Source organism: Spea bombifrons, chromosome 5 (genome assembly GCF_027358695.1).
Source record: "Spea bombifrons isolate aSpeBom1 chromosome 5, aSpeBom1.2.pri, whole genome shotgun sequence".
Lineage (NCBI taxonomy): Eukaryota > Metazoa > Chordata > Amphibia > Anura > Pelobatidae > Spea > Spea bombifrons.
In genome coordinates, this window is record NC_071091.1 from 58,674,309 (window position 1) to 58,696,678 (window position 22,370).

The following is a 22,370-nucleotide window of genomic DNA, read 5'->3' on the forward strand; positions in this document are numbered from 1 at the left end:
ACATTAGCATTTCCATTATTGTTTCTGTTGCACAAAACAATCAACAAAATATTATGTTTCATTTTTTAATGCCAAAACCGCATGTGATTCATTTCTACCTCTCAAAGAGTCAATTATTTAGCCTTTTTTTTCTTGTTCGTATTTCCTTCATAAACAAAGTAATTACTAGAAGCAATTTTCTAACCTTTTTTCAAGATATTGTTTAGGCTGTACACTTTTTTAATTTTGAAATTTGTGGTTGTGTAATATATATAATTAAATATTTTAATGTGCCCCCTAACATAATATGACTTAATAACAGATATATATATAACATTGGGGTTTGCATATCGAAGTAAACAGATTACTTATAATTATTATTATTATTATTAACATAATTTGCAAGTATGATAAACTCATTGTACAAAAAGTTGAGAAAATCCAAAGTTTTGTTTAATTCCACATTTATTGAAATTTGCATTATATTCCAGGCCACAGGGTGGTGAAAGGCCCAAGGTTGTGCCTCTTGTTTTTTCTTTCTCCTATGAAAGGAATATTTGGGGCGCGTGGAGCAATCGCCAAGTAGCTCTTGTGCACCTCGTAGGATCCGGGTCCTGGTGTTTTCACAATTTTTATCCAATCTCTTCTCCCTGTCGCACCTGTCGCACCAGCTTCCCGGATGTAAAGGGGTCCTGCATGATTTTTGGGTTGAAAGTCTACATGTGGCCCCATGAATTTAGGTAAATCTTCCTGCCCTTTTCAAGAAAAGTCCATTCTTCAAAGGTTATGTTTGTTTTAGCCACGTGGAGCAGGGATTTTTCAACTGGAGGGCGAAAAGTCAGTTGGGGAAACCTTTTTTTTGCTGCCATGATGCAGATCACAGAACAGGATGATAATCTGTGTTCACCTTCACAGGGCTGACACTTGGCTAGAGAGTGAAGGTAGACTGTATTGTATGACATCACAAGGTCTCTCATGATGGTGTCTCCAGATCTTTTTTTTTTTTTAATTATAAACTGTTTTAAAGCTATTTTTGCATCTCTAGAAATGGGAGTTTCTGATAAAAATCTAACTTTATCTAGAACTGAAAGAGTCAAGAGATAATTTATCTCTGTCATAGACAAAATAGTTACTAGAACATATTTTACAACCTTTTTTAATATATTGCTTAGGCATTTTTTAAATATTAAAACTTGTGGTTGTGTAATTACAATCCACCTCTAACATACGTATGTTGTAATAATGCCATGTACATTGTAACTGGCCATTTCATATATTAAAATCTTCAGTCTTTAAACATAAGATGAAGACTGTTGCACCACTACTGCACCCTAGTGAGCTCTCACCTCCCATGGGCACATAGAAAAGAAAAGCTGGCTCCGTATATAGCCGGAGGCTGAACACATGAATTTGCCCTTTATAGAGCTGGTTCTATTATACTCCAGGTGAAAGTCGTAGGCACCAGGGTGCAATACTTGGAGTTCCTGTTGACCTTTTAGCCTGTTCGGATCAACAGCAACAAAGTAACAGATATAGGAAAGGCTGAACTTGATGGACGCATGTCTTTTTTAAGCCTATATAACTATGTAACTATGTAGCCTAAGGTCCATGAATGGGTGGATGAAACTCATATGTCCAGTGCCTGACCAATATACAAAGATTTTGACTACAGAAATGAAAGGCATCATTGATGACAAAAGAAAGCTTGTTGCATATGTTGATGAAGAGACTAAGCAAAGCAGGCGCAAGCAAACCATCAACATTCTCCAGGAGATCTGTTAACCTAATGATGTAGTCACTGTCTGATCTGATATTAGGTCTCAGTGTCATTGTTCTGCTGGGTTTAATGTACAAGATCTAGAGATGCAACTGTGTAGCTGCTTTAAGGTATCAACACGGAGCCAGATCTCTTATGCTCACAATATTCTGTCCATGTTCCATAGGATATTAATATAACACAAAGCTTGGAAAATACAATTCAGCACAACACAAGGGAATTAATGCTAGCGCTGGTCTGTTGGTTTGCTAAAAGGCATTTTGTGGTGGCAATATTTCGTCTAAAACAGGTCATGACTTTATCAATTACACTAATGGAAAACATCTGCTTATGGTCTCTATGCATACCCCCATCATTTCATCCAAATCACAATAGCTATGGTGGTGATGGGCAGGTCCTAGAGGTTGGTGGGTTGGTGGCCCCATTGTTAATCTGCCCCGTGTGTGGTGTATTCTTTTCTCTCTTGTTACACCTTTCCACAGGCTGGTGCTTAGAGGATATTTTAAACTAGAATTAAAGCAAGTCTGTCATTTTTGCAGGTCTTGTTTTGCAGTTCAGAATCCATAACAAAGCATTGAAATTGCTGTCTCCCTACAAACGCATAATCTCAATCGTATACCACAGGAACAAAGAGCTTTAGTGACTGGTGTGAACGCCCGGAAGAATTGGACATTTTGTTCTGGGAGTTCTATTGCTGTGCTCCTGCGTTTATGCTTTGAGCGTGATCGCTTGAACAGATTTAGCCACGCTGAGGTTTCAGTAAGAGTGTGAGGGTGGCTGGCAGCAGTGTACCCTCTGCACCTGTCCAGCGTTAATCTTCAGCCCGTAGCCTTCAGGTTCTATGATTCTATCATCCTTTTACAAATCCACTTCAGAAATATCAATGGATGCAGGAGGCATGTTTTTATTCATGTCATCTGATCAAGTTTCTTGAATTTTTAAAGTCAACAGTTTAACAACCTGTTCTCCTAACAGTTTGCTTGCTTTACGCCAGGTCCATTTACAAAAACAAATCTTAGAATTACATGCCTGAACAGCTGCCCTGAGACTAACAAATGAAAAATTGAGATAATCCTCTTCAGGGATTCACTCTTCCTACCTTTATAACCACAAACATGTCGTTGACAATCCTCCCAGTGGTCCCACACCTTCTCTGACCCCAGCAGGTCCAATGCAACCTTGACTACAAAGGTTCTCCAAGCTGCTGTACAAAAAATTTTGTTTGCAATACATTGTCAAATTACAGATCTCATTTACACATATTGTGTATTTTTTGTATTTGACCATCGAAAGGGCTCATGTCGGGTTGTAAGTTTGTGACTTAATTGTTACCAATATAGTAAAAAACATATGTGGGTGACATATCTTAAAATCACTAACATGCTAACATGTCTGTCATATTTCTTAAATCATATTGTGCAGAATATTAACTTATACAATTCTGTAAAATAAGGATGACATCGTAAGGAAATTATCGTAAAATGTAAGTAAATCAACAAATAAAAAATCTGTGATCTGATATTTCACACCAGCATTGCTCGATGTATCCTCTTAAAAATACTTTTTTCTAATACACTAGCAAGGCACACACCACAACGCCCATGTAGCACATACCTAAAGGAGCTATCCAATAAATTCAGTCATTTACAAAAAGCAAGCTTTGTGTACCGGTATATGTTTTTTTTTCTTGTTATATACTTCAGGTTCTAAAGATTTGACATTTAACAGGAAAGACAAAGCTGCGGTGAATTGTGGATTGCCTACCGGTGTGTTTGAGTCACCTAGTTATTTGATGCAGCTCAGCACACCAAGCAATAGACCGGATCAAAGATATGAAGTTATAATGGAGTTTGGAGAACAATACGTAGAGTTTCTTTAAACTCGAAGGTTGTAAATTTAAGGCTTATTGAGAACGGGCTAAACCTATTTTCGGAACATGGCAAGAGTTAGAGTGGCAAAATAAGATGTGCATCTCAGAAGAAGAAATGTATTTAGTAGATGTAAATTGCATTTGGTTCATGCAGCGAGTTACTGACTTAAAGGCAGCTCTGTACTCCTGAAGCTGTATTAAAAAAAAAACATTTCTAGCATGTTATCTTGATACAGCATTTTTGGTAGTAGTGGGAATGTTTCAACAAGTTTTGAAACTTAAGGAGGATGCTCCAAATTTTGTCTATTGGACGAATAGTGATTCAGTTTTATGAATCACTAAACCATAATGCTAAATAAATGTAAAAAAACATTAGGTGAAACCAAGAAAATCAAATTCTATGTTTCTAGGTAACTGGTACTCTTAATTGGTTATACATCCTCAAACATTGCGGAAAAAAATCTGTGCACTGCTGTGTGATTTGTTTTTTGCAAATTTGCCAATATGCGTACTTACCCTTTTCCATGTATTATTTAAAAATTGCTATAGTTTACTGTAAGTAGCATGCAAAGTGTTTGGTGGCTACCACATATCATAATTAAGGGTTGGCCCCTACTCTTCACCATGGATGTGAATGTCACCAGGCCAAAGTCCAAGAAGAATGGAGCTCCTAAATCTCACTCTTCAATTGACTAGCTCAGTCTTTCACTAGACTACCAATAAAAGCCCCCCCCCAAACCCCTCCAAAATCTCAACACAGCTATGGAAGCTCTATAAGATAATTGTAGGGAACATCCTCCTGGCATGAAGCTCTGCAGGGATTAGTTAGAGTATAGCCCCACAGAGGATCTGTTTCTATTGAAGCAACCTGCAGCTCTGAAAACAACCAATGAAAACCTCAGAAACAGGATATTTAATGAATTTGTAATATTAATCATATTAACATCTGACCAGCATACATTTTTTTTTAATCTAAATTGTAATCTTTTTATGAACGAATCCCTTAAAATGTGGTTTATTTATTAAAGATTGAGTTGAGGGTAAGTTATGTGGGGTAGTTACACAGCTGATAACATTAACAGTTCATTAAGAAGTGCATCACTTGAACCCTGTTTAATCCACAGTTCATGGCGTAAGATGAAGCTCATTGTTGTTTTGTGAATAAACTCTAAAAGTAAAGGCTACAAAAGTCTCATGATTGCTCGGTTTATTTAAAGTTGTACCAATACAGAACAAGAATGCAAGACTATCACAGCAAAGTCATTTTCAGATAACAGACATGAAATGAGTATTGATTTTTTTTTATGTGCTTTGAACTATACTTTTATTTTAATCCACAAATATATCATATTTCTGTGATATTTTGTGAATCCTGATACAGTATTATGTTTTTTTGTTGTTAATCCAGAATAGGTTGATGTGCACCGATGTTCCTCTGATTATGCATGCATAATTAACATGGTTAAAGGGGAGATGAATGAAGTTTTTATAGGTAGGAGTTTTCCATTTCTTGTGTTATTCTAAGTAGAGTATATAGTAAAGTGCTTGAAATCTATTTTGTACAGCTATAAATACTACCTCTCTCTTTTGGCCAAGTCCAATGGAAATCAGTGAACATTAAGATGGTGATAAACATTTAGAAATTCATATCAAGTGCCCATGTTATCGGTAATAAAACGATAGGTGCCTGTTATTTCTGTAGAGTACCAATGGATAATCATGTATTTGTACTTCTCGACCATAACATTGCTATATTTTAAGATATCAGGAAGTCTTCTCCTTGTTGGGGTTATTTGGAGTCACATAGAAGAGCCACTCCCCTCAAGGTCCAATGGTCAGGGACTACTGTGGTTTTTAAAAACAAAGAGAAAATGTATGTGAGGTCTGTCCTCCGAGGCTTCTTGTACACAGGGCAGGAATAAAGGTTTCCCAGCTGTTTCTTAGGGTCTGCGGGGGTCATGGTGCTCACAGCGTAGACATGGACTACAGGCAAATTTGTGAACAGGACCTAGGAAGAAGAAAGTCACAATATTACATCATTTACAGAAGGTCAGGTGACATTTTAGCATCATGTTTTATATTGCTCATCATTTCACATTTGAACATACAGATACCTACTGAACATACTGCTTCTGGTTCATCGCTTACTGACCTGAGCTGGCCACAAGATCTGGCTGACCTAAATGAGCTGTGATTTTACATATTTCAAGGGTTCTTTGCATTTTGCATTTCCGAGCCCCCTAAAATGTGCTGCTTGTACTTTGATGTCTTAGGGAGCCTCTAAATATATGTCCCTATTGACAGACCGGTCCCATTCTTGAAAATGAGCACTGTAAATACACAAATCTTATATGATGTGTGGTTTTGAGATTACTGATATTTTCTCAGATTCCAATGGTTTTCAGAATTCCAGTAGTACATATATCCATACCTGGGAACCTCTAGGGTTGACACAGAGTCTCTAGGTGAAGCTCTACTTCCCTGGATCTCAGGTCAGGGGAATAGCATTTGGCCACATCCACTCTCCACCCACTAAAGGATGCCTGGGGCTATCCTCATCCTTATAGATGGCTACCCCCACCTCCTATATGTGGCTAGCCTTGGCCCCTCATGAAGCCACTCACTCAGAGAAGGGATAGCTCTGAGCAGCCTATCCTAGGTAGTTCCCGGTTATGCATATATCCTGTATGAATATATCTTGACTGCTGCGAAAACAAAATGTGTTTGATTATAAAACATTATGTACTGAAATCTAACAGTGCATTATGCACCAATGTATTTAAAGCTTAAGGAAAACATAGGAAGGTGGTTGTAAATCTGAATAGCAGAAAACGTAATGCCACTATATGATCAGCCTGGTTTGGTGCCTTTTATATCCTGTAAGCAGGGCTGATTAACGGCAGAGCACACGGAGCAATTGCTCCAGGGCCCCAGCAATCTGACATGTCTATACTTCTTATCTGTCCCATGAAGTGGCAATCTGATTGTGTCTCTGATGTGCGGCAATCATCCTCCCCCACTGACTCTATGCGCAGAGAAGTAATGCCATTTCCAGGTGTGCAGCACAGCAAGGGAGCTACAGGAGGGACGTGAAGGATATTCAAGATACTGTTTATATATATATATATATATATATATATATATACACACAGTATATGTATATGAGTGTATAAGTATATGTGTGTGTGCGTATATACTGTATGTGTGTCTGTGTGTATGTGGGGGAGGGCAGAATAGAAAGAATATGAAAAATATACAAGCCAGACAAGCAAGAGAAAAGAAAAAAGCGAGGGATGGCAAAAGAAATTGCTAAAAAGGGAGGAAAGAATAGAACAGAAAGAAAAAAACGCAAAAGGCAGAAAACAGGGAAAAAAAGAACTTGCTAAAGGCAGGAAATCGAGAGAAGGGGCCCGTTGTTCTGTAATTGCTCCATATCCAAAAGCTCCTTAATCTGTCTTTGCCTATAAGGAATGTGCTATTGAATATTTATCCTTAATTACAGGCAATGTCTGGCACCTCTAATGGAATTGATATTTTTATGAGGATAAGTATAGGCATATCTTGGAACTCTCTGGGTTTTTGCCAGGAGAATCCGGGTGAAGCACTGCTTCTCTGAGTCACTGCAGAAAACCTTCTGGGTTTCGCTGAGGCCCACCCACTCCCCGCCCACTTCCCCTCCTACCACTTATCATTTTTGTGCATTTGGGGCTAGCCTTGCATGCAATGTCAGTGGTCCTGCCACTGATGTCGGCAGCCCGTCTAGTGATGTCAGCAGATCCGCCCACTTGCATCCCAAAAGTAAGGGCTCAGGGTAGTCTGTATGTTCTTAGGTATGAGTATCAGTCTTCATAGAAAAAGCAGTTCCAATTACTCCAACAACACTAAGCAACACGCTTAATTACAATATAACTATAAATATTAAAATTGCCAAAAGAGTCAATTATTTCTGTATGCTGACAAGTTGGTCCAGGGCCACAGCCAGCTAGGGGTGTTTGGGACATATCTTGATTAAAATCTCAATAATGGGATATGTGGATGAAAGACAAAAATCAATTGTTTCATCAACTCCATCTCCTTTGAATGATTTTGCTGCTACTGAATATAGATTTGTTTTTTTTGATCCATCGCAACACAAAATAAGTTTCAGAAACAGACCAAGCAATGAATGAGAGTACACATAAAAATCAGGGGCAATAATGCGATTCAGCCATTAATTAAGATGACCTTCTTCTTGAACAAAATAACACATGTATTGTGTCTAATCCTAACACCAACGGTTCCCCTCAATTGATGTGACCATAAGGTGGTAAGGTGGTCACCAGTTGGGACATATAGTATAAGTCTTTGCCTCTGGGCTATCACCCAACCAACTCACCCCAAGTGAAAAGACCAACAGGTAGACCAAAAGCTCCAAAGCCACTCACTGATCACTGTACTCTTTACTCAAATATAAACTCTACAGCCACTCCTCAACTATCCGGGAAAAGATTGACAAGAACTGTTCCAAGCAATTGTTGCCATGCGTGAGTTTTCTGCTTTCCTTCATACACATAAAATAATCCAAATTGTGAGAAATCCAGAGACACACAAAACCATATGTATAATAGAAAATACAATGAGAACCATTTACAGAATTGAGTCTTTTGTTTTAATCTGAACAGAACGTATTAGGCAATTTCAAAGAAACAGCTACAAATCAGATGCATCATTTATGGAAGCCTTAGGTGTGAACGATACAGCCCCGTTCCATGTGGCCATTGAATAAATCTCAGCCAAGCACTGTCTGGGCATGTCATTTCAAAGTGACAGTGCTGAATGAATAGAAAGCGAAAATGACAAAGTTTAATCATACACGGAGTGATTTGTAGTCAGTAAGCCTTCCTAAATAAAAAAAAAAGGAAATCTCTTTTGCTGCAGTTTAGTTATAAGAGGTACATTCTCTAGAGCACACAGCAGGGCATTTTACTGACAGTACTGCAAGTCATCATATCAATCCTCTCCCGTTATTTCAGCCATACGGGCTACAGAGGCATATTCACATGCCAGGGGCTTTCTAAAGACGGTCAACCCAAGGCTCTTCAAATTATAGCGATTTTATAATCATGGCAACCAAATGGTTAGAATAATGAGCCTTGTGCAAACCATCGCTTGTCTGTAAGATAATATGGTTTAAATTAATGCCAATGAGATGCTCGGATATCATAATTGAATATAAAGAAGTCAACTCCAGGCTGTCTGACCCTTTGAGCATGTACATTTACAAGAGGTCATAATCTAAAACTAGAGGATCAGAAGCATAGATGGCACGTAATTAAGGCTTAGATAAGCGGAACTGCCTCCCAGCAGTAGTAGACGTTAATTCAGTAAGGAAATTTTAACATGAATGGGACAAGTGTAAAGGACTGAGTAAGGTTTGAGTCTTTACATCAGGAAAAATGTTCAGACTAGATGGGTCGAATGGTCAAATGTTATTTTTCTATGTAAAAATCCTGAACCATAAGACCTTCCAGGGATATATAGATAGATAAAATTGTATTTATAAAAAATATATAAGCTTGTAGTAAATGGGTAGAAAATTCTTTCACAAGATAGCCTATATGTGTTCCAGCTGATTCCTCTAATCTCTTTAACTAGACAATTGGCACAAGTACTTAGAGTAATACGGCTTTATAAAACTAGTTATAGGAATACCAGCAGGGGCAGAATTAATATTCTCACAATAGCTACGATATAGTTCAGTTCCTATCTATGGTATAGATTAAATAAGTAGCAGTAGAATGGTAGAATTTTAATTGGTTTTGTCGTAACAGGGAAAATCATTCAGGCTGGGCAAAATTAAATGTCCCCCCATAATTTTTAGCAGACATTACAGGGTATATGGTACTAAACGTTGTGTCCACCGGCTAGTGTAAGTGTGAGGATAATAATGCGGAATTGATGGTTTTGTTCCAATTCCTGCTGGTAACTAAAGAGTACAAAGTTCACATGGCATGGTTAGAAGACTCATGACATCTGCGTATATATGTTTTACTTATGTCTCATCATGTCACTCATTCCTTCTCTAACAAATCATTCTTGCACCTAAAACAGTGATGTGCACAGTCTCTACCACAAGTGAAGAAATGGCTGGGGGGGGGATGTAAAAGTAATTGTGCTATTTCAAACACAGAGTATGGTTCATCGTGGATGGGCTGACCTTTAGGTGGGCTACCCATACCAAATGATTCTCATCTCATTAAGTGATGTACAAAGTTTAAAGTGTAAAAATATCCTGAAACTGACTAATTAACATCTTAGAGTCAGACTTGCACAGGCGTGTTATCCAACTGCTAGTGTGTTCAGGCTCTTCACCAAAATTTTTTTCCAAGGGGATCTGATTGAAAATATGAAACAGTTCACAGCTGCTCTACTTTAGTCTAACTATAACACTACTCATTTACGTCTTGGCTTTTATCCTGCAAATCCTAGAGTGTGACATTTTAGTGATGGTCTTCTTTATCTACACATGGGACCAGAACTTTAAATAGGCAAGTTGTCTGATGTCACTCTGTAAAGTATCCTACTGGTTAGTGACTAGGTATCTAGATAAGACAATTTTGTTTCCCAGGCCTGAATGGTTAGTGGATGTGCTGACATGGCATGACATAATCAGACATGAACTACGCATAGTAAAATGAACATTTTCAATGACAAATGCTCTTTATAGTAGTAATTTAAAAAACCTTCAGCTCATCAGAAACAAAAAGAGCACTGTGCAATAACTTTATGGCTACTAAACTAAACACATTAACAATTATTTATGAGTTTGGAGATTTCCCTCCAAAATTTATTTTGTTACCTTAGGGGAAGATTCCATGAGCTTTGTGTTTCTGCGATCCCATCCAGCACCATCAAGAAAAAGCCCATAAATGTATACGCCACCGACATCAGCAGGAGGGGGGGCATTAACATCTTCTTTCATCATTCTTGTGACATCATTATGCAAAATGACACTGTCTAACGCCCAGCCTTTGGATAGGTTCATCCGAGTTGTTTCCTGTCTCATGGCTGTCAAAAAGCCCTGTGAAAAAACCCACAGATAATAGATAAGTTAAAGGCAATGGCTTCAATGTATTTTTAAACCAGCTGCATTATAGTAAACATTAAATCCTTTCGGCATATACCCTATAGCCAAGAAACAAGGCTGCTATAGGACTGGTCAGTTTAACCCACATTATCTGCCCTGGATCTCATTGATCTGGTAGATCTAAAGCCATGCTGAATATACGTAAATTATCCCGCTCTTTGTATGAAACATCTCCTCTCTACTTAGGGCTGCCTTAAGACTACCATGAACTCGGAAGGAATATTTTTGGCCCCTCTGAACTAGAATTCTCAGAGGTCCTAAAAGAAGTCTTTAAACAGATTTATTCTGAGTTTTGGATGGAATGAAGACACTCTAATTCCACCCCAAGATCTTTGCTGACTTTTTACCATGCTTAACATGGAGAAAGAGAACTCATGTGCACCACCTAAGGCATTCATGGCATTAATGACTTCAAAGATATTTTAATTGCTGAAACTACTTGCTATATGTGAGCCCCAGTTTTTTGTCTAACTATTCTCTTCCTGTAGACTGAGCCAGTGCAAAATAAACACAACACTGCATGGCATGTGCCAGTGTGTGTAAAACTACGGCTTGCTAGGAACAAGTAGTTCCAGAAACAAAGAACGGTGGGATTGAAGTGTATGTGAAATATTAGTAGTATGTAAATTCTTACTTGGGGATTAAAAAATCCTGTCATCCAGAACTGATTAGGTCGGCCTTCAAATAACCAGCTTCGGAACTGCTGGTTCCTTTCCAGCAGCTCGGTAAACCAAAACCCCAAGGTGGCTGACTCCCAGGAAATCTTATACCACAGCTTTGGAATCCTGGCATCATACATGTTATCCAGAGCATCTCGTAAATCCTCAGACATAATGATGGTACCTGAAAGAAGCAAAAATTCAGTATAAAATAAAATAATACTGCAGGACCCTATGAGCAAATATACATATGATCCCTCTGATACATCTGAGCACGGCTCCACTACATACCAATAGATGACCCTTATACAGGACCCTTATACCCTTATTAGGAGGAGAGTGTGTATTTTACTGAATTACAATAAATAAAAAATACCATAGGGGATGAATGGCTGGAAATACATGAAGGGGTGATGTCGCGTATATATATATATATATATATATATATATATATATATATATATATATATATATATATCTTCCATATGTTCCAATGTTCTGGTCTTTTCTCTAAAGACCAGATTCTGCTGTAAGCTTATTTGTGTGAGGTTGGACCCATAGCAGTCTTTGAACATGACTGAGGATCAGATGTCGACCGTGGGTGTTGCAATGTGGCCTGAGAGTGAGATGCGCTGATATAAATACAGAGGAGATTTACAGCTACACAGGCCTGAAAATCTCAAAGCGGCTAGTAAACAAACATCAGCACACATGAGAGATCAGTGAGTTATACAGAACCCTGTATGACTCAAACCAGGAACAGCTCACAGTCATCTCTAAATAACCCAGTTCCAGTAGATGGGACATGTGGTCGATTTCCAGCAGTGACATGCGTGACATAATTGCATGATTAGTGTACAGGATCAATTAGTGCAAGCAAGGACTCCATAAACGTCTCTCATATCACCTCTAAGTACAGCGAGCAGATTGTAAAGGACATAGTTGGTTTGGATCTGGTGGTCCTTTAGCACTTATTAAAACTACAGCTTTCATTCATCTTCAACTAGCAACTAGTTACTATGTGAATCTGGCAGAAGAATAAACATTTCCCACTGACAATTCAGGACGATGGCAGAAATAACAAGTACATGATAATGACACCTCTGGGAGAAGTATCTAAGGTATATGCTGTTAAACAATTGTTTGTTAAATGACACATAACTAGGAGAAAAGAGATATCAATTAGATTTCTGTTTGGACAGCATTTTATAAACATATATAAACTGCACATTGGATAAACGTCATTGTTTTGAACATTTTCTGATTTCTCTTTATTTTTATACTGGTATGGTACATCATAGCAACATAGCAAGAAAAATCAAATAGAAAGAAATAGGAATTAAGTATGGATGGTCATGAGGACCAAACTACTGAAAGAGCTTTTGCACCAGCTCGGCTGTAATTCACATTCCTCCACTCTCGAAGAGACAAGGCTGGTGTCCAGCAGTAGTTTTCATTTTTGGTGAGGCAGCTGACAAGATATGGTTATATATTAAAATGGCTAGCTCTTAACACTGGTGCTTACATTTACTGTATGAAAATGAGGGGTATATTTGTAAACACTTATTTTCCTTCCCAGAATGAAAGGATGTGGATTCAAATCCCATCCATCATATCACTCATGGGAGTCTGTAGAAGCCAAATGCAAAAGAGGGAAGATCGACTGAAAAAGCAAATGTATTTTTAAAATCCTGTTAAAGCCTGACCTTCGCAGGCTTCCATAGCTATGACGCTCTGCTTGAATGTGCATCTGTTAGCTGCTGATGCACATTTGAAGCAACTGTGAATTCTATCATGAAAGCAGCCTGTCAGTGAGTGTAGTTTGAGTCATGGTAATGGAACGACGCCACTCAATGCAGTTTAACACAAGTGTAGCAAACAACACAAGTAAATGCATTGATTAAATCCATGCCTAAGAACATCATCACTCTCTAACTGTTAGTTTATAAAATGGATATATGCCTTTGAAGAATAGACTAGGGGCATGACTGAGCCCCGATCTTCTTTCCATTGTCATCAATTACACATTATTTGCTCCTCTCATTTTAAGTTCCCACAGAAAATAAACTGTGTAGAGGTTAAGTATAAAAAGTAACCCTGGTGCGAAGTCTGAAAAAGTGGTGTTATCACCATAGCAATCAGTGCAATGGCCCAGTGATCTTTGGTTGCAATGGTCATTAGACCACTTTTCAAGCTTACGCCAGATGCACTTTGTTTGATACATCTGTGCTACCAAAATAAAAACAATGCATTGGTAAATGGTGGAAGAAAACCTCAAAGATCAGAAAAACAGGTCATCAGACAGACAAGCAAAAGCACATTTTGATGAGGGGAACAATTTTACATCTAACCAAGTAGAGCATGACAGGGGTGCAGCAATTATGGAGCCAAGTACATACTCAATACTTTGAGTGTACAAACCTGAAAGTAAAATTAAAAAAAAAACTATATATTCAATGTTAAACAAATGTTTCCTCATTGTCCTGACTCCTCACTTCCATTCCATCTTACTTAATTTACCTTTTACATTGCATAATTTCTTAAACTTTCCTCCTGATGAATGACATTTAAGAAGGATACTGCTTACCCTCTTACCTCTGCCTGCAGGCGCCCTGTTTTTGGGGTTAGCATTATTGCGAATAATCACTTTTATGGATATTATTTACTAAGTCGTGTTTACGGAGATCACCCAAGGACATGCACTGCACTCCTTTGACCATATGAAAATGTACTTAAGGTGAACATATTTTAACAGATTAGATTACACTACAAATGTAGGGACATACAAACAAACATTTATTGTGATGTGTTGCTAACAGGTGTCAATGTACAGAGTCACGTCAGAATAATTCACATAAGTACAAAGATCAGAGGAATCTCTAGGTTTTTTGAGGATCCTTAAGTAAAAATATGTACAAATAAACACAAGACTAGACAAGAGAGACTCCAAGAGTACCATTACACTGGACAAACCTCCATCAGCATATCTAACTTATACTGCCCACAATGGTGGTTTAGAATCAGAATGTGAGGCAATAATTCTTTCCACGAGAGAACCATTTACCTAATGAAGAAATGTAGTTTTTTCAATTTCCATAGAAAACATTGGTGTATTTAAGTGCTGGCGTGCAAAATGTTTCCACATCAACTTGGCCAGGAAGCTTGAATGCTTAATGAGGACCTCACAGTACCTGGTGCTTTCTTTGGCCTTTTCCACAGAGCAAAAACCATTGGCAAGTGGTGCTGGGAAAAAAGGTCCTAAACCCAGTGGCATATTTAGGCCTAAACTGACTAGGTCTAGGTTGACTAGGCCTAGGGCAGCATGTTGGGAGGGGGTCCTGCTATAAAACACGGAGGCAGATCAACCTCTTGGGTGTTCAAGCGCCCCGACGTCAGAGATTGCCATAGTGATCATTAGAAAATAAGATAGACAAGCTCTGCTGATAATGGACAACGCTTAAATCGTTGCCTTCGTTAGTATACTAATGAAGATTCCCCTAAATCAGGATTCACTATGATTTAAGATTTGTTTGTTCTTGGTTAAAAACTTGGTCTTTCTACATATTTTCTTCCTATGCAAAAAGATCTTCCCAGGTGCCGATTCATTCTGTACACACTTTAATAAACACACGCTGTGGTTCAAGGAAGTTGATTTGTTTTGCAAAATGAACTCTGCTATAACCCCATGGAACATATCTGCCTGATTATTCCATAATTTTAATATGTATGAGCCACCCATACAGATGTTACACCATCCAAAAGGATACTAAAGTTAAGAATACAGACCTCATTGCCCAAATGTAGTGGGAGAGCTCACCAGGCAATAAATAGTAAGAAATTTCAAAATACAGAGGTGAGAAAAATAGAATTTGGTTTAAGAAAATAATAATAAAATCGGTGGTTTCATCTTAAACATGAATTTTCATGTTTTTCAGTACAAAAATCTATCATCAAATAAAAGCCTATGTGCCCTTTTTGTTCACAAAGTTTGTATGAACTGAAACAGAGAGCCATCTGCTTGCTAGCAGACCGGTTGGCTGGTACTTTGGCAGAATTTAGATAGCTAAGAAAATCAGCAGATTACCATATGCTCCAGCTGTTCTAAACAGTCACCATTTCCCCACCCGTTACATCTAATCCATCTAAGCTTTCGTGTAGGAGGCAGAGGAATGAAGGGATCCTCTCCAAGAAAGCTCTTTGCTCTGTGCATTGGCAGTGTTGCGCTCAGCAGACATTAAGAGGGTAGACTGAAGCATCTTTACATGCAGTCAAAAAGTAACGCAGGTCATCTCAAAAGCTATAGCACCATATTACACTGTGATGGAGAAGATTAGGTAGATAGCAACACATGCTTGCAACTCTCAAAATCAAATGGCAAAAGGTTATGCTGCTTTCATATCAGGCACATGCTAATATTTGAGTAGAAGATGGATTGTTGGTTTTAAATGCCTTTTTATGAATTCCCTTACCATCGTCCTGTAATAAACAGGCAGTGCTGCAGACTAAAGCTCTATCTTTTCATCCCCATCAAAGTCAATCAGTTGTTAAAGTGAAATAACACTACTGCCATAAGACTGTCTCAAACTCTGATTGCTAAGTCTCCTGATCTTCAGCATGTTCATCGAAACCATTTTGTGGACTTTCTCTAATGAAGTAACAGAAATGACTAAACAGATTTAATCCATGTATGCAAGTTACAGCAGCTGTCTTACATTAAGTACTTAAGTTATTTATACAAGTTAGCATGAGCTTTAGTTTAATTTCTTAAGGTAACCATAGACTATCTAGCTCTCTTCTTCAGGCATATTATACATGTACAATATACCTAAAGAAGACACCTAAATTGTCTCGAAAGCTTGCAATACAAGAAAATTAGTGAAATTTAGAGTACCATAAGTAAGCACTACAATGCAACTGTGTACACATTTCCTGCTCCCTCAGAAGTGCATGTTGGCCAAGGAGCTCCCTTAGGTCTTAGGGTCCTCTTTAAAAAGGGGTCTGTAACAGCCATCATTGTGCCCGTCCCTGAAAGCACAACCTGTTTTGGACCGAAGTATGCTACCTCATTTTTAAATTCTCAATGAATTACTCAATGAAAAGGATGATAATGGAATCTAGCATGAGTTACAAAGAATGCCCACCGTGTAAGCATTCTGTTACTAAATTAGGTTCGATGATTTCACTAAGCTAAAGCTGAAAAAGACTACTCATCAGTATGTAAATCCCTTGAGAGGAAAAAGACCTGGCAGCTGGACTGCTCCTTGAAGCTAAACCGTTCCAACAGACAAGCCTGTGCAGTGGCTCTAGCTCCATCCCCACCATATATTCACAGCTGCTCATTTTGGCTAACATTATGGTGATATCTGTGGGCCATATGGAAATGATCTGTATGTTTTCGATATTCATCAATCAAAATAAAACATGCGTATGTGTCTATGGTCATGTCTGAAATGAGTCCTGCTATAAATCCAAAATGCACTTTCAGGATTCTAGGGAGACACATGGACAATGTGTGCCACTTTTTCTTTCCTTACCAATTGTAACATTATATTCAAAATACCCACATTTTCATAAGTGTATTTTATTTTTGGGGCTGTACTCTGGTGGAGGTCTTTGTTCACTTTGGTTTACCCAGGGGGCCAGGGTGACATACCAGGGCCAGCCATATTTCTATCCTGATGTGATCTCACAGATGCGCTTAGGCTTGTTAGATAATGCACTGTGTGCAATGTATAAAGTCAGGGGTGATTTAAGCCTACTCAGTTACTATCTTGAGGGGCATAAGGGAAGAATGCTACAGACCCTTCCATAGAGTAAATGGGCTGGTTACAGGGAAAATCTTTGATCTTCATTGCTGTATTTAATTAAACAATGTTGAAGACACTTCATCCTTTCCACAGTGGACTTGACTTTGACCGCCATTTAACAAAATGCAAAGTGAGCGAACAGAAGAAGAATTAATCAAATATTGCATTTTGTTAAAAGATAAAAATAAACTATTAACATGTCTATTTTTTTTTTAAATCACACCTGACTAAAACTTTTGCACAGCATCGTATTTAATCCCTTGACATATTTGCAGTGACCAGGAGAAACAAGTAGGTACCCCCATCCTTTCTACAAACTAGAGTCAACCTTCTGTGTTAGCAAACATGATAACATTCGGCATTCAATGTTTCTTTTTTTCAGCCAGGAAGGAAGCAAATATTGACAGCACAGACCTTGACAGTTTCATCTGCAATACAGCAATCACCAAGCCACACACATTTGTCAAACGGTTACCGCCATCATTTCAACTTCAGTTATGACTGCGCAATTAGATTTCTTACTATAAAGAACATCGATCACAGCATCTTTTCAACAACTCATTACAAAGCTGATAGATTTCTGTTTTGTTTACAGGACAGATTCATTTTGAAATCATAAGCATATTATCCTAAATAGAGTTTTACATCTATCTGTTAGATTGGCTGTTTTATACATGGGAGAAAACTAGTAATTATGCTCAGATTTACATTTACATTATATGTCCGATATTTAGGAAATCTGAGGTTATATGAAAACAAGATATTCTTTGCAGTCAGTGGTTAGAGGTGCTGTTCCCCTTGCTTGCTGAATTTAACACTTTAGTAGACCCTCAACATTTCAGGTGTCCGATTTGGGAGACTTGTGTTGGAGGTGTAGATAGAGGTGGCTGTAGGCATTGTCAGACCCAACAGACGTGTTTGGAAATGGAAGAAGACATGCCCACGGCAGAACCGCTGCCCACCACACTGAAGAGCGACCTTGCGGCACTTGGTTTCAATTAGTAATGATTTCATCTTGTTAAATTTTGTCTCATTCATATTTTGTGCCGGGAACACTTATTTGTCAGGCGACACGAAACCAGTATATTGCTGTATAAACTGTTAAGGTATCTCAAACGTTTCTGTGTTGTTTTTATGTGATAAAACCTTAAGAGGTGATTAACCATAGGCTAATAACCATGAAACAGTTATGCCACATATCTCTGCTTTCCTAAGTAAAATGGTCCCATGTCTTAAAAGCAAATACTACCAAACCAGATACACAGATAAAAACCCCACATACGTGTTATGGGTGCCCTTAATATATCAGTTACACCAAACCCTGCTTATCAGATTGGTAGAGAATGTCATTTAAGGTGAAATTGTTGTCTGATGCCCAGTGTAATGTCTGTAAGCTTCATCGTATAGACATATAAAATGTGGTTTCTGCGTCCTATATGTAAAGCACACGGCTCTCTCTCCACTGAAACACTTATGGCATGTCTGCGATGTTTACATGTTCTGACACCTTTGATATATCTAAGCATTTCTCTTTATCTGTGCTTTACATTATAATTGCATGACAGGTAACTTCCATTTTTTTTAAAGAAAGCTAATAAATAGCAAAGAATCCTAGCAAAGTACTAATCTACATTCTACATACATACATATTATGATTACCTATATATTTAGATACTGTTGTAACTATTAACCAATTATAGTCCTATTAAATACCGCACAGCCATTTACGTTATGGTAACTCAAGGCAACGTTAAGGAAACAAACAAAGCTTAACGGCTCTGGCAGTAGTAAGTACAAAGCAGGAGAGAATGTAACAGCTGCCGTATACATGCTGTACTGCATGACTAATACATGCCCAACTATGCACGCTAACACTTACGCTTACTGTGAATATAAAAAGACTTAAAGGTTGCCATGTTCCTTAAATAACTGTGGATTTTTTTTATGGCATACCACTGCAAACATAGCAAGCATCATGTAGCTGCCTCTGCGTACGAACAGCAGCCATGCCTACATAGTGCTAGATTCCCCATAATGCACACTAAACATTAGGGGTGTCTTACTCCCATCTATCCTATAAGAATAGATGATCAAATTGATTATAATACCAGGACTGGTTTAAAGCAAAATAACGTCCTAAAAATTAGACACAATTATGTAATGTCTAAATTAAAATAATCTTGGTAGTCTAGCCTATATGTTTAATAGCACTAAACATTTATGTACTATTTTTAATTACTAACTATAAATTATTCTTATGATGCCGCAGTTTTCTACCTCTATAGGTCCTCTATAGTGATCTGGTGTGTAGTATAGTGAGGTAGACGGGCTAGGAGAAACCTACAAGCAGAGCGCGCACCTTTGCGGATATTAGGTATGGGAAGAGTGGTCAGGGCTGTGCCATTCAGAAGAGAATGTGTTTTTTGGGGGTACGGGGTCCCTAGCAACTGAACTGACAGTAAATATCTTCATAAATGTCTTTTTCATCTTTTAATAATGTACATTCTTTTAATAATTTTTGCTATTTAGAGTATTTTTAAAAAGTGATCCTGGTATAAAGTTTGGACGATGGCTTTATTACTAATGTCAGCAGGGATATTGCATTGGCTGTTATAATGACAAGACTGCTTTTGTGTGAACATTTAGATCTTGAATCTTAACCTACAGTAGTATTTAAATACGATTAAAAAAGGGCAGACTGGATGAGCCAATGGGTTCTCTTCCATTCTTTAATCACTACCTTTGTCTGCATGTAGCTGTTAATACAGCTGCCACTAACCATTAATTACACTAATACAGGTTCCCTATTTTGAAGAAACCAACTATATGATGATAGCAACTTTTAGACGTTACTCTAAAACAACTTGTTCTGAAAAAAACCCAGAACAACAGCTGTCTACAAAAATGAATCTATTTGAGGTGAAATAAGATGTTTGGCATAGTGACAACAGAAAGTGTTCAGACGGTTCTGAGTGTTCCAGCAGGTACTGTTTTATGGGCTTAATGGATTTTGTGGTACACTCTTCCCACCTCCTGGGAAGTAAATATGAAGCCAATCTACAATTTGTCTTTACTGCTTCAAAATTTCTGCAGACAGATTGTGAAAATAGAAAAATACTAAACAGGATCAAAAATATAAAGTTATAACAGGATCTGGAAAAAACGGCTAGCACATGTTAACGTTCTAAATTCATCCTTTTGTAGGACATCTAGCGAGGCACACTGCGTGCTATGGAACCTGAGCTGGCTTCGTAAAGTACTTCATATTGTAAATAGACCATATCTCCCATTGTTGAATTATTCCAATAATTTTCAGCAATTGTTAATAAACTCTTCTTGCTTTTAGCTGCTGTTTTATGCAGGAGTGGTACCAGAGGACCAAACCTCAAACTTCCTAGTCAGAGATTTACCTAGAGTATTTGGCACCCGAGGTGCATCCTATATTTGGCAACCCCCCTTGCCCTCCTTCCCCGGTAACTCACATGCACACACATACTCACTAACACACATATTAATGCAGATGCTTACACATACACATTCATACTTACACACTTACACATACACATTCATTCTCACTCATACATGCCCATGCTCACACACATACACACCCATGTTCATACACACTTACACATACACACCCATGCTCACATTTATACTTCCTTGTTCCCATACACTTACACATCAATGTTCATACACACTTCCATGCTCACATGCACTTTCATTTACACATCCATCCATCCATACTCACACATACATCATGCTCACACACACTCATGCTCACACACACACACATACACATTCATTTCCACATGTAGGGCACCATCAGATTCTGTAGCAACATTTGGATAGTTGGATATCCCAGCACTGGGATCTCAATTAAATTTCCATTAAAAGGTTATTAACTAAACTATTTTCAAGCAAGGCTGCACTGAATTATTGGCCTGTCTGTGGTCATTAAGACATGATGTTAAAATCCACTGCCTTAACAGATTCTGAATTCCCACCAAGCACAGGTATTAGTAAGTATTATGTCAGAGCAGAGTGACATATATGGGAAAGGCTGAACTTGATGGACGCATGTATTTTTTGAGCCTATGTAACTACGTAACTATGTAACATAACCTTTCCTATGTCTATAGGGACTATGGAAATCTACTAATACATATAAGGCAGTTTTGTACCTCTGCCCAGAAAAAACACAGTATTACTTACCATCAATTGCCAGCTTCAGATCAGTAAGTGTACTCCTAACGCGTGCAATCACTCGTTGCATGCGATCAATTTCTTGGCGTAGAAATATGTTCATTGGCTGAAAAGGACCCATCTTTTGAAGTCGTGCTTTTACCTGTCATAAAAAGAGGAGTAAACAGACATGTTTTTTTAATATTCTCAGTTAAATATTAGTAATCTATGTTTTTCTTGAAATCATACAATGTGTATTTTAAAAATAGGTACCACGTCAAATTTTCATTAGTCCTTTCAGATTAAAATCTATTTTGAAGAAGGCTGCTTGAGAGTCCAGAATCATAAGATTCTTAAAAAAAATCTCTGCATGCCATGTGCAAGCTGAGTAGGATGCGTTCACAACAAAAGGAAAGTCCTCATGTTGGAGCAGACAAGGCTCCTTCTCAATCTCCGACACTCTTTAAGAGCCAGGTTAATACTGGTCATTATCAGCTTCCTTTCTACATAGCCTTCCATGTGCCCTAGTCAGCCAATAGAATTATGTTCATACAAATATACTTTTTATCACCTCATTATGGTTTCCATATGGTTCTGTGATTATTTTTGTTATTTGTTCCTTTAGTTGTCATTGACAGGCACAAATGCATGAAACAGTCTTCCAGAAGATTGGGTGATAAGTGGACTAGCGAAGAAATCCAATAATTAAACGCATAGGCAGGAAACAGCGGGGACAGACGCTAGCCATGCCAACTGGCTTCTTGGGACATTGGACTATAAACACATTCTAATTGAATTTCAAAAGCAGCTTTTTAAAATATGTTAAATCAAGCAGGTTTGTACTCAATTGGGTGAAGCCCAAATTATGTTGCGTTTATTACTCTGCTGATCTGCATTTGAATTGTCCTTCTCCTTGTTCTTTATCAAATGCAGACTGTTCCTGCCAGCTACTTTCTGTCTTCATATGATT

The 22,370-nt window shown here is 38.0% G+C and overlaps 1 protein-coding gene across 1 annotated transcript in view; it reads right to left on the minus strand.

Moving 5' to 3' along the window:
• Positions 1–4,816: 4,816 nt before the first annotated feature.
• The window catches only part of LOC128496881 (dynein axonemal heavy chain 5-like), a 115,365-nt gene continuing 97,811 nt past the window's right edge, over positions 4,817–22,370 (minus strand). The window contains exons 73-76 of the mRNA XM_053466699.1: positions 21,431–21,563; positions 11,387–11,595; positions 10,465–10,686; positions 4,817–5,634 (exon numbers count right to left, since the gene is read on the minus strand). Coding sequence (XP_053322674.1) covers positions 5,416–5,634; positions 10,465–10,686; positions 11,387–11,595; positions 21,431–21,563 — 783 coding nt within the window. The 3' untranslated portion in view covers positions 4,817–5,415. The remainder of the gene's footprint in view (positions 5,635–10,464; positions 10,687–11,386; positions 11,596–21,430; positions 21,564–22,370) is intronic.